This window comes from Dermochelys coriacea, chromosome 9 (assembly GCF_009764565.3).
Source record: "Dermochelys coriacea isolate rDerCor1 chromosome 9, rDerCor1.pri.v4, whole genome shotgun sequence".
Taxonomy (NCBI): Eukaryota; Metazoa; Chordata; order Testudines; family Dermochelyidae; genus Dermochelys; species Dermochelys coriacea.
In genome coordinates, this window is record NC_050076.1 from 9,900,766 (window position 1) to 9,914,851 (window position 14,086).

The 14,086-nt window shown below is 41.0% G+C and overlaps 1 protein-coding gene across 3 annotated transcripts in view; it reads right to left on the minus strand.

Moving 5' to 3' along the window:
- ATP11B (ATPase phospholipid transporting 11B (putative)) overlaps window positions 1-14,086 on the minus strand; it is a 114,147-nt gene that overhangs the window by 36,935 nt on the left and 63,126 nt on the right. For all 3 annotated transcript variants that reach the window (XM_038415893.1, XM_038415892.2, XM_038415894.2), the window contains exons 19-22: window positions 13,861-14,064; window positions 13,425-13,578; window positions 7,516-7,618; window positions 4,786-4,931 (exon numbers count right to left, since the gene is read on the minus strand). In XM_038415893.1, the coding sequence (XP_038271821.1) occupies window positions 4,786-4,931; window positions 7,516-7,618; window positions 13,425-13,578; window positions 13,861-14,064 (607 nt within the window). The remainder of the gene's footprint in view (window positions 1-4,785; window positions 4,932-7,515; window positions 7,619-13,424; window positions 13,579-13,860; window positions 14,065-14,086) is intronic.

The window sequence follows — 14,086 nt, forward strand, 5'->3', positions numbered from 1 at the left end:
CTATTCGAGAGGATGTCTTGCACTGTTAATGACCATTCTTGTGCTAATGGAGGTGTCCATCCAAAACCCATGCTGTCACGTGTAGTGTCCATGGATTTGGATGCCTGAGTCTAATGTGTTGTCTCAGCAGTTCTGGAAATGTCTGTAGTGGGAGAGGAGGTTGTTTAGATATGTGGAGAAGAGGGAACCAGAATTAGTGAGGCCAGAACAGAGTGATCAGAATGGCCGTTGCTCTCTCCTGCCAGAGTTCATGGAGGATGAGGGATAGGAATCCGTGTATGGGTGAAGGTGTAGTTCGTCTGGTCTGACCAACTGATGACCAGAGCATAGGCCAGTGAGTGAGCACCGAGTCCTCCCCTGGACCAATACCAGGTGCACTTAGTGTTGGTGTGTGATGCAAAGAGGTTTCTGATTGGTGCACCCCAGCAACTAAAGATGCACAACATGATAATCATGGACAACTCCCATTCATGGTCAGCTGCAAAGTTCCTCCTGAGAGAATCTGCAGTCACATTCTGGGGGCCAGGCAGGTAGGCTGCTGACATGTGCAATGCACAATTCCCAGAGGTGAACTGGCTTCATACAAAGCATTGGGGACCTCATGCCCCCTTGTTTGTTTATGTAGTATACTGTGGTGGTATTGTCTGACATGATGAGGACATGGCAAAAGCAGCTGGTAAGAACACATGACACGCTTTGCGTACTGCCCCAAGTTTGAGTATGTTTATGTGCATCCTGGCCTCCTGCGTGGTCCAGGTGCCTTATGTCATGTGATCTCCAATATGAGCACCCCTGCCTGCAAGTGACATGTGTCCGTTATGACTATCAGAGTCTGTGCAGATGGGAGGAAGGGCATCCCAGAGCAGACTTGTAGTGGGTCTGTCCATGGATCGGTGCATAAGAGTATAGACTCTTTGCAGCCATAGCTGTAGACAGTGAAGGTGCAGGCCAGCAAAGAGCATGACATATGTGCCTGCCGTCATGTGCCCTAGGATGGAAAGGAAGGTCCTGTCCAAGACCTAAGGGTTGGAGGTTATCAGGGCTATTTGGTCCAGTTGACTCTGGAATTTGTCCTGTGGCAGATAAGCTTGTGCGGAGGCTGTTGATGTGAGCTACTATGACTTTATAGAACCGAGTAGGATGCAAAGTTGATTTTTCGATGTTGATGCTCGCTCCTAGGGAGGACAGGAGAAGAAGAAGCTGGGACACTGATGCTCGAGCTTCCTCTTTCGACTAGGCAGCCAGTCGTCCAGGTAGCGGAAGACAAGGATTCCTTGACATTGTAGGTGAGCCACTTCCACAGAGAAAACCTTTATAAAAATTTGTGGGGCAGTGGGAGCCCTAATGGGAGAAGCCAATATTGGAAATGTGGATGATCCATTTTGAACCTCAGGAACCTTCTGTGGGCCGCATGTATGCCAATATGGAAATTGGCTTCTTGCATGTCTAGAGCTGTAAACCATATGCCTTTTTCCAGTGAGGGAATGATGGCTGCAAGGGTGACCACATGGAATTACGGCTTGCGAATCGAACGGTTGAGGTGTCGGAGATCCAAAATTGGTCTCCATCCACCTTTCTTCTTCAGTACCAGAAAATTGTTAGAATATAACCCTGTGTCCTGAAAGGCTGCAGGGACTGGCTCCACTGCTCCTCTCTGTAGAAGGGAGTCCACCCTCTAGGGTAAGAATACTGTTGTGAGAGAAACCTCTTATGGGTGGTCAGGGTGGGGGATGTGGAGGAGGTGTCGGCATAAATACCACAGTGTAGCTCCACAGAACCATGTCTAAGACCTACTTGTCTGTTGTAATAGCTCTCCAAGCTAGTAGAAACAGTTTGAGATGATCCCTGAAAGGGGTGGAGGGTAAGAGCTCAGTGTACGGAGTGGTTGATGGCTCTCTAGGCACACTAAGAAATACCGCTTTTGTTATGACTTAGTGTGTTGTGTGGAGGTCTGTGCTGCCAGAACATTGGATGGGTTCTGGGTACCTTAGGGTGCTTCTGAAAAGGTTCGTAGGCTTGTTGGTGGTAGAAGTGTGGAGTTCTATAGCACTGGGCTGGTGATAGGTGATAACATTTTCTCTTTGGTGCCAGTGTATATATGCCCCAGGATCATAAGATGGTTCTTTAAGCGAGTGTAAGAAATCATCAGTTTTCTGGTTGAAGGGGTGTGATTCACTGAAGGGAAGGTCCTTATTTGTGTTCTGTACCTTTCTAGGGAAACCTGAGGAGGAGTACTACCAGGATTATCTCCTCATGACAATTCCAGTTGTCAATACAAGAGAAGGTGTGTCTGCTGAATCAACTGCAGCCTGAAGTATGGTCCTGGTGACCAACTTGCATTCCTGTAAAATTGCTTGGAATTGAGTACGATCCTGCTGACGTAATTTATCTTCAAATTTCTCCATCCGGCCAGAGTGTATACTTGGCCATCAGTGCCAAGTAGTTAAGAGATCCAGAATTGTAGTCCAGTCAAGGATAAGACCTTCTGACCCATGAGGTCCAGTCTCTTACGCTCCCAGTCTGCTGGGTGGAGCATGGGTGTTGTTGTTTGGTCTGCTCTGACACAGTTTGTATTACCATGGAGTTAGGTGGAGGGTGTGAAAATAAAAATTCTGACCCGGGGGGGGGAGGGGGGGGGAAGGCTGTAGTACCTTTTCTTGGCCCTCTTTGGGGTCAATGCACATGTGGCCAGGGTATGCCACATGATGTGTGCTGGTTGAAGAAACCTATCAATGATGGATAAGACCACCCTTGCCTGTACTGATGTGTGCAGAATGTCTAGTAACTGGTGGTAAGTGTCCTGCACTTCTTCCAGTGGGATATCAAGGGTACTGGCTATTCTCCATAGGAGTTCTTGAAACTGACTATAGTCGTCTAGCAGGGAGGACAGTGTCGACGACACAGCCGTGTCTGGAGATGACAAAGGGAATCTTCCATGGATCCCCCAGTACTGTCAGAGCCGGGCTGATCGGTGCCTTGTCTAAACCCATTTCCAAACGTCTACCGGACGAAAGATAGGGCAATGAAACAGAGGAGTTCTCACAAGCCAGACAAGACTGTTCCGAAGGCGAATACTGGGGCCAGGAGCTCCAATATGGCCAACCCAATTGATCCTATTGTTGTACTTGTGCCCAAGGAGCCACATATCAGCTTCTTGGGTAAGACAAAGGGGGAAACTGCCATGGAGCCATCAGAACCCTCTGGTAGTCGTGTTTCTGGAATGGAAGCGGCACACTGTGCCAAACGTCCAGATCCCTCAGATTCAGAGGAGTCGGAATCTTGCACAAATGGCAGTACTGACAGAACAAGATGCGTTAGAGAGGTATGGCCAGCAGATGGGAGATGTTGTGCAGGAGATGGAGCCCTCTGCAGAGGTGAATGCACTGGAACACACAGAGACCTCGCTCCTTCCAGAGCAAACAGTTTGTGAGGGCTGGGAACACTTCTGAATCTCTCTGGAGTCAATGGTATGCCTGGTGTATTGATAGGACTGGAACTAGTAAAGGCATCCGTCTCAGGACCAACAATTCACAGGATGCTGGAGGGGGTATGTGGATTTGGTACTGGGACCGGTGGATCTGGCAAGTGGTGTGGCCTCTCGTCTCTCTTCTGCACCATGGAACATGTAGCTCCTCCATGCCTGGAACTTGTGGACCATGCAGCGTCCTTCTTGGATTTAAAGGAAGACTTACTACCATGCTTCTCCGCATACTTCTGCGGCTGATGGCTAGTCCTCGACTTGGGGTCTGTAGCACTGGTACTGGCAGATCCAGACGGAGCTCTGTGGTAGGAGGAGTACTCTTGGATTGCTCAGGTTGAGGTACAAAGGGGGTTCCCCTGGCCAGGATCCAACTTTGGCCCCATGGCAACCTCCGTGAGGTGTTTCTTGAGGTAGAGAGCTTGGCCCTCCCATGGATAGGCAGAGAAGGAGAGGCAGATACTGCACCTTCAGGTGCAGTGGGCTTCCCCCAAACAGTACAAACAGCATTGGCGTTTGTTGCTGATGGAAAATGAGCCAGGCAGGAAGCACAGACTTTGAATCTTGGCATCTTTGGCATAATCCAGAACCCAGACCTAGGAACTGGCGTGTGGGAAGGAATTATTTGGTGGGAAAAAATGCCAATGTGGTGTCCAAAGGAATTATCAAATTACAACCATAAAGAAAATAAGTATTTTGGTAAAAATTTTCAAAAAGTGCATCACTAAGGACAAGAGGTCAGCAGAAGCTCCAACTTGGACCACGTGGCACTGAGAAGGAACTGGAGATGCGGTCGGTCAGGCCTGCCCTTGTATTGCCTTGTGGTTTAGCCCGAGGCAATAAAGGACACATGCACATATCCCTCATTGGAATACAAAAGGGACAATCACTTGTAGAAGAATAAACTTTTTTTTTTTAAAAAATAGGAAAAGGTGACTGTCGATGACAAAAACTGACAGGGAGGAACTGGGCTCAGGGTAGTACCCAAGATGACTTTAAACTCATTTTAAAATTTACTTGGATTTCAAGTTGGTAGAGTAACAATAGCTGCACACTGGCCTAGGTGAACTCTGCTGCAGTATTAAAAGATACTTCCAGTGGGCAGTATTCCACATGAATTCTGAAGCAAAATGGGTCTCTCATTTCAGGTGTGCTCTGTTGTATATCAACACCTACATACTCCCAAATGGGAGATATTTAATATCCTGGTGATTTAACTGCAAGAATTAAAGTCTGAGACACATTTTATGCTAGGAAAAAGAATTCTTAGTTCTACTGAACATCAATGGCACACTGAATAGACTTACCTTATAAAAAAAGTACTGTACAAGGGTTGCTATCCTAATATAGTAAAAGTGGCCATGAACAAGAAGCAACTTGGAGAGGAATTTAAACCTTGCTATTGCATAGTCACTGTTTCTTACAGCTTGCCTTCCTTCTTTCCCCATGATTCCTGTAATATTTAGCACATAAAATATAAATGAAATTAGAGTAAATGCTGCAGAAAAAGTAAATTGATGAAAATACACATTTGAAAGCGACAGGTTATCTTCTATATCTTTCACATTTAAAAGACTCCAGTAGCTATTGATACCAATAGGAGGTAACACTTTTGACAACTAGAGAATCAGCTTCACTCAAGGCCCCTGGACCAGTTAGACCAAAATACTACTGTATTTATACTTGAATGACAGTTTATAGCAAAGGAATATGTTAAGGGAACATACAGCAACAATAAAGCATACAGAGTCACAAAAAACATTTTACTTACAATGTGCAAATCTACCATCAACCCTTGAACCCCTATTACACCCAGTTTTAGAGAGATGCTTTTTTCTAAAAACAGGTTGTAAAAGGTATCACTGCTAGAATTATTTGCACAAATTACAAATGGAACTTGGACAAGTGTATATCATTTCATGTTCCTTACATCATTTTTATGTGAACTAACCACATCTATGACAATAGATGACAATCTACTATTTACTTGGTATATTTCTCAAGCACGCTGTCCTGTGCTCTTCACAGTCACCATAATAAATTAACATTGTGTAGCTTTTTCTTGTCACAGAAAGAGTTGCTATTAGATGCACATCAGGATATTCAAGACCTTACGGCAATTCTTCCTACAGTTACTTGTAGGGTGGTGGTGTTACAGCAATCCTTAAGAGGCTAGTGGGATTAGTTTATATGAAAAGATTAACAGAATGAAAAGTGGCACATGTATGTCATAACCCACTTTCATTCCAGAAAGAGAGGATGGAAATTAAGAAAAAGAATATTTAAGCTAAGTAACAGTAAAAAAAAAATCTTAACAGTGAAACCTACAATATTTAACTGTGGACTGGAAACAGACTTTCAAGAGAAAGAGAGAATGCCTCTTCCTTAGAAGCATTTAAAGCTAGACTGGGCAAAGTATAATTCTGAACTGGCAGTGGAAGTATGGGGTTGAGTATAGTCTAGGGGTCAAACTTTCATTAGTATCCAGTAGCTCCTATTTAGATATCTTAATGAAGTTTTGAAAATTTGGCTATTTAACTGAGGTGCCTACATTTTACAATTCAAGAGCTCAGCTCCCATATATGCCCCCACTTGCGGGTGCTGAGCACCTCTGAGAATCTGACTGAAGATAATTTTTCCATTTCTATAACTGCTTGGCAATTTAGTGCCTTAAGGACAATTCCTCAGGTGTGTACAGAGGAGGAAACAAGTTGAAAATAAAACAGAAAGCAGGAATTTAAAAATCTGGGGATTACCAGTTCATGTGTTACAACAGCAGAAGGAACAGCAAAACTATTATGTTTGGAATGCAAACCTCCATTAATCCATACTGATTTTAAATAGATAGCCTTCTTAATGGATACAGATAGCGGAGGTCCCAGTAGGACCTTTCAAAAAGGATTAGAAAAGAAACCTCAAGTAAAAACTCCTTTGTGAAGAAAGTTTGCTACATTTTGTTAGTTTAGGAATGAAAAGAGGAAAGTAAGAGAAATGAGATACAAACCAAGATACCCCAGGAATGGGCTTTTGCATCCTGAATGATGCCTTGCAAAAGACTTCCAGATAAAAAATGATTAAAGGATTGTTAAGAGTTCTTTTTAAATGGCAAAATCAACCTCTCTTATTCATGCAGAATATAACAGAATGGTCTAGAAGGAAAATGAAAGATTTGAAGAAGTGACTGCAGAAATAAAATTTTCATTCTTCTCACGTTACTCTTCTTTTTATTGTCTTTCATTTTTGTATATGGGCAAGATTAAGATGCAATTTAGGAAATAAATGTAATCAGCATTGAAAATTAAGCACTTTTTGATAAGAGGTGGAAGACAATCTAATTTAATTATATCCAAATCTAAATCTTAATAACTTTGCTATTTATATATTGCAAAAGTAGAGAGATGGATTAGTAAAATGGGCTGAAGTCTTATTTGATGAAGTATTATTCTATTTGTGAAACATAAAACTAAATGATTTTTAAATTTTTGGATTCTTTTCACTAGACATTGGGTAAGGCCCCCTTTCAACATGGTGATTCAAGAAAAACAGACAGACATATGGAAAGAAAACATTGGTGTGACTAACCAATGTAAAATTAAAGTTCAATGTGTAGTAATAAAAGATATGGTGGCAAAACTTTAGCTACCTATATAGAGAGAATAGCTTCAATTCTGTGTCAAGAGACGTTTAATAGTGTCTTAAGTAATGACTGGAGATAAGAGAACACCACTTTATGGGGGTCTAGATTCTGATGTGTCATACAACAGACACAAGCTATTGATATTTAAGATATTGTCTTCAGAAGGGAATGGTCTTACATTTTAGATTCCACTGAAATTCTGACATATAACATGCAACTGCAAGTGTGTTTAAAAGTGATTGGAAGATTGATGTATTGTTGTTTTCAGATGTAAAAATGTCTAAAGTTTAGCAGTTTAAAAGTACAAGTACAGACTAATTCTGCATACAGTAGAATGCTTTATTAAGAACACAAACTTAGTAATTTATATCAAGTGAAAGTTCTGAAAAAGGTCAGGTACCTATGCCAACATGCGCTTCTTGTATCATGCTTACATCATTAGCCCCATCACCAATGGCTAAGGTTATAGGTTTCTCTGGAGATGTTTTTAACAGTCGTACTACCTGGAAGGAGGAGAGGAGGTTTTGAAATTAGATTTTTCAGGTTATAAATCCGTCACTAATTCATGAACAGCTTAAATAAATGAACCCACTAATGAACCCCAGGGATAAGCATGCTTGGATAAGAGTATCTCCAGCATGTCACATAAATGGACATGTCACAAATTCATAACTCTATTGGAAAAGCCTCTTGCTTTTTAACAACTTTTAAGGTACGTCTACATTGCAATCAAATATGTGAATACAGCTTGGGTAGGCATACCTATGTGAGCTTTAATCCAGTAGTGAAGACTTGGCGACACGTGCTTCAGCACAGGCTGTACAAGCTGCTTGTAGCTCTGGGTACACACTTGAGTTGCTAGCCTGCACTGTTCATGCTGACACATCTTCACTGCTATTTTAAGATGTGCTGTCTACATTAAAGCTAACCAAGGCATGCCTACCTGAGCTGCAATCACAGCTTCAAACTGCAGAGTGGAAATCAGAAATTACACATGCCTCCAGACTATTACACACAACCGTCACACCACATACCCATCTGCTCTTTTACACCTATTAATCTAACCAAAATACTAAATTTTACTTCTCATGCAAGTAGGGAGTGGGAGCAACAGATAGACAGTACCTTCAAAGGTTATCTACAGAGTTAACTCTGTTAAAAGATTTCATGGGGACTATAAAACCAGACTCATTCATCCATCAGATCATGCTGTGTATACATAATACAGGCAAACAAAAAAAGCCTGAATGCTAAAAAACTTGAAATATAAGAAAAGACAAAAGGACGGGGAAAAAAAGCCAAGCTGTATCCTGGAGTTGAACTGTATGACATAAATCATCCCACACAGCATGAGAAAATCTTATTTTCAATATGGGTGGGAAAAGAATATAGCACAATTTTCTCATATTAATTCACAGGCTACCGATTAAAAAACTACAATATAAAACCATATCTACTACAAAATGGGTATTTTATCACATAAAAAGACATACAAAATAACTAGGATGAACACAGACATTCCATACCTACTGAACAAAGGGAAAATTGAAAATGCAACCAGGGAATAATCCAAAATTTGAATCCCCTGATAATACTGTCTCAAGATCATGCAGAGTAGGTTATGGAGAAAACTTTTACCTGGTGGTATGTACAGATTTAAGGAGAGATTAATTTCTCTGAATTTAGCTTCACATAATTTGACAGGACTGAATGATGTTCCCTCAGCTCTTAAAGCTTAATTACAATACATTTCATCTCTCTGAAAATACAGTATTAACTGGATTCCTTTTCTTGGAGACTATATAGCTGAAGGGAAGTATCCACCAAACAATCACCAGATCATAAAAGGGTCCAGGAATAATCCAAGGATGTTTCTTATATCTCAAAAAGAAAAGGATCCGATGAAGTGAGCTGTAGCTCATGAAAGCTTATGCTCAAATAAATTTGTTAGTCTCTAAGGTGCCACAAGTACTCCTTTTCTTTTTGCGAATACAGACTAACATGGCTGCTACTCTGAAATCTTGTATCTCAGAAAATCCTGGAGACTTCCCAAACTTCTTACAACAAACAGGAGAGTAAAGGAATACCTGAATAGGTGGTAAACAGCCACAGACATGATCAACACTGCTCAAAATGAAGGCAACAACATATGGTCTGTGCTGCACTCCTTTGTATGTGATCTTTTTCATTAGTATCAAATTGAATAGTAGGGAGTATATTCTAAAAAAGTCATCCAAAAGACATATATATATATATTCTTAAATGGAAAAGCTAATGGAAAAGGATTAACAAACTCCTCTTTCCCACATAATTCAGGAGAGAAGTGACTCCTGAAAAGGTCTTTTTTTGCAGATGAAGCATCTCTTGATCTTCAGTTTGCTCCGACTGGACTGCTCTACCACTAAGGATTGCAATAGAAAAGAAAAGGGGTGCTAAACTGCTTGTTTGCACGAATGGAGGCAGAGAGAATCTAATGTAAAGATAAGGGATGTGACCAAGCCCTCTAGACAAGCTTGAACTGCCTTTGGTTTGTGCAGGAGAGGTGCAGCCCCAATGTCTGATTGCAAGGCTAGAACCTAGAAAGGTACTAGTAATGTAACAGGAGACACAGGAAACCTGGAAGGGAATGCTAAAACTTTTGTGAGATACTCCATAGAATCAACCACGATGAGTACAGCTAAGGAAAGTACACAAATGAACAGATGTCTCCCCAGATTACTTAAGTACAGTGCAATAAAGGAATTGCTAATGTAATCAAATATGTATTTTAGTACAGATAATGAAAAGGATGTGCTGTGCCAGAAGAACATACCATTGCTATAAGAGAATCTTGCACCCTTCTCACATATTAGAAGGGATGCAAGAAAGGATAAGTTCATATAAGAAAAATCCCTTAAAAGGACAGACAGACAACCACCAATATGATCTGAGAAAGTCAAAGAGTCGTCAGGAACGTCAATTAAGAATGACACTAACAAAAATAGTTTTTTCCTTTTTCAAAGCAAAATAAGTCTACTGGTAGTGAGTGGTCCCAATTTAGTTACTGGGCAGGACAACTGTAGAACAGGTAAAATGGAGAAATGCTATTGTATCTCTGGATGCAAGAATTATGTGCATTCCTGAGAAAGCGGTCCTCGAAAACCTTTACTGCACACAGAAAAAACACATTCTGAACAAGAACCCTCTAACCAATGCTAAGAATACTCCTACCTGAGAAGCATTCCTTGGAACACACATTGCCAAGAAGAAACAATGAATGATTAATTTCCTGTAGGGGAGGGAGGGAGAGAGAGTGCTCTAGCTCAGGGGTTTCTCAAACTTCATTGCACTGTGACCCCTTTCTGACAACAAAAATTACTGCACAACCCCACAAAGGGGGGACTAAAACCTGAGCCTGTCCAAGCCCCACCACCCTGGGCAGGGGGGGCCAAAGACCAAGGGCTTCAGCCCCAGGCAGGGGGCCTGTAACCTGAGCCCCACCATGCAGGGCTGAAGCCTTTCGGCTTCCACCCCAGGTACTAGGGCTCAGGCTTTGGTTTCAGCCCAGGGCCCCAGCAAGTCTAATGCCAGCCCTGGGGACCCCAGTAAAATAAAACTTTGGGGTCTCAACCCACAGTTTGAGAACTGCTGCTTTAGCTCAAAAGGGATAAACCTCACAAACACAATTACAGATGTTCTGAGCCTTCAAGTTGTTGGATGTGGAGACAGAAACCTTTTCAGAAAATATCTCCCAGAGGAAAATCATACAACTCCCTGATGTATCAATATGCACTCAGGGCAAAAGAAAGCAGAGGAATGGCATGATGAATGAAGGAATACAACCTTAAAGGCCTAGAGTAAGCTGCCACAAAACATGTTTATTCTCATCCTGTACTCACTTCAGAGTAATCTGACTAGTTTCGATGGCTAAGGCAAGTCAGTTCCATCAGAAGATACTTTAACACAGGTTGTGATAAGATGCAGGAAATAAGGAAGTTCTACTTGCAGGAGAAGATAGGAACTAGAGGATGTAAAAAATGTTCTTGCTGGCTGCCACCTACCTTCTTTGGTAGCCAAGAATAAGTATCTCACAGATGCAAAAGCAACTAAACGGGTATTGACCCCAAACTGGAAGATTGCATCTTGAAAGCATAGCTGGTTGGCAACAAAAATTTCAAGTCAAGCAAAGTATGTAATATGACTATCATCATCAGACCAGTAAATTGTCTCAGCCAGTGGGGGGGGAATCGCAACATCAAGAAACAAACCTCTCCTGAGATTTCAGAAATTTAAATAGAAGAACCCCACAGATTTCAGTGGACATTGGAACAGGTCCATAATTAATTGTTTTGATTTCCATGTATCCTTTAATAGGTACAATGTTACACAAAGCCAGAAACTAGTTCCACATTGGAAAGGTGTCTGATGCTCTTTAGGTAACAGTTTTTTCTTCCATTATACACCCATTTTCAGTCCCACTACATTAAGCAGAATAATAATCTCTCTCAGGAGCAACAAGTCTATCATGATGGTTAGCCATGCTCCCAGTTACTCAAAGGAATTCTTGAGAGGATCATTTACAAGCCAAGGCCAAACATGACATTTCACCCATGACAGTAATTTTGGAAACATCTGGATTTCTGGGCTGGATAGTGGTAATAAGTTACCAGTACTTCTGCAACCACTTTCTTCTACAGAGTCTGAACAGAATCATAGAAGGTTCAAACTTCATTCGTGTGCCAGATAGTAACAAGCCAGAGAGATGCCACTACCTACTGTTGTGGGATATCCAGCAGCTTATTAATACTGTGCTGAACAAAATTCAATCAAGACCTAAATATGAGTAGACTTGAAATCAGGACAGCTTCAGAGAAAAAAAGGAAGAGTTTGAAGGCACATTACCACTAGAGATCTTATTCTTTCAGAAGCTAGGCCTCATTTCCCCCCCGAACTCAAATTTCCAGATCTTTTACACCTTTTAACAACCGCAGGTGTACTTTCTTCATAAAGCTTCTCCAATTTAATCCAAGAAGATTTCTCCATTTAGCTACTGAGGTGATATGGAAATGATTTCCTTGAAGGAGTCTCAACTGTATTACTGATCAATAGTACTGGCCTCTCTTCCTGTCAGTAGTAACTGACAGTCTATGAGAAAGTCTTACGTCTTTACTAAAATAGCATTGAAGAGCTGAGATACTCAAAACACTAGTAATTACAAGTATTGCAGGTGTCACAGTCACTTCGATATCCTACAAACACTTCACAGAAAACAAAAAACACAAGAAAATTTGTAAGAAAACTGTTACTGGTATGTTTTCCTTTTGTCTTTTGTTGAAATATCCGAAATGAGCAAAACCCAGTACATTATGTTGCTACATGAATTCTAGTGAATAGTGACCTGTAGAGGCTCCTTGTCCAAATTTAGCTGGGACATTAATTTGCTCACACTTAATTGTCCATGTACTCATTAAATTAGGGATACTAGCAACGGCATCCCCCACTGCTCTGCTGTGGCTGCCAGGCTGTTCACGTAAGTACTACTACTTTGAAACCACCTACTGGAATATGTACTGTACCCATTGTTTCATGTTCTCTGTGTGTGTACACCATGAAAGGTTTTCCTCCCCCCCCCCCCGCTGCTGGTGATGGCTCATCTTAAGTGATCACTCTCCTTACAGTGTGTATGATAAAACCCATTGTTTCATGTTCTGTCTGTCTGTCTGTCTGTCTGTGTGTGTGTGTAAGTAAATCTCCCCTCTGTATTTTCCACCAAATGTATACGATGAAGTGAGCTGTAGCTCATGCTCAAATAAATTTGTTAGTCTCTAAGGTGCCACAAGTACTCCTTTATTTTTGCAAATACAGACTAACACGGCTGCTACTCTGAAAACTGTACAGTACGTAGCACTAGAACAGCTGCTGCACATGGATCCTTACTAAGAGGTATTTTGTTAAATTAATTGATGTGAATGGTGCACAGATTTAGAAATTAAATTTTACACATAGATTTCATGTTCTCCTTTTTGATTGTGATACAGTTGCCCAAATGACAGAACCACCACTGACACAGCCTTAATAGGTAAATAATAATGACAATGCTGACAGATGACCAAACTGCTAAGCCAATGCCTGAGAACCAAACCTTTATTATGCAATATGTCTCTGGTTTCAGGTATACTAACTATTCTTCTGAGAAGAAGAAGTTCACAATACTTAAGTTTATAATAAGCTTTGGAATGCAGATGTCATCATAATCAATGCTACAATATAGTTTACAAATTTAAAACACTTATATTTGAAAATAACCATTAATATTGCATACTGACTTACCTTTGCTTTTTGCAGGGGTGCCATGCGGCAACACAACACTGCAGAACAATTTCTACAAACTTCCATGAACAGTTTTTCATGTTCCCTGAGTGCAAGAGAGAGGCTGGTCCCATCCACAACTAGCCCATGCTGGATTACATGATCATCCTTTATTCTATTCAGAAAAAAAAAAGAGGTCATTATTATATTGATAACAACATTGTATTTTAATTTAGTTACAGTAAGCAAGTACTATATTCACAACAAATAATCACACAAGTTGAGAAAAAGTGTGTCTCAGACTTTCAGAAGCAACAGCTTTATTAGTGTCAGAGTAAGTTTATATATTAGGCATGCAAATAAACTAAAGTGACTAATTGTCATAAAACTTGAGAAATAAAAAATAAATAATCCAGAGTTAGTAACATCATTCAGATTGCCACATATGGTACTTTACCTCCTGGCTAGCTGCCTCAGCTGCTCAGCACATGTACTGTCCGATTTGTGTTGTACAAGTTCAAGGATGTTCATGGTCCTATGGAAGTGTCCACATGATAAACTCACACTAACAGCTGTTTCATGCTTATCTCCAGTAAGCACCCACACTTTGATACCAGCCAATCTGAGTGCCTCTATAGTTTCTTGGACTTTATCTTGGAGTCTGAAAATAGAGAACATCTTCA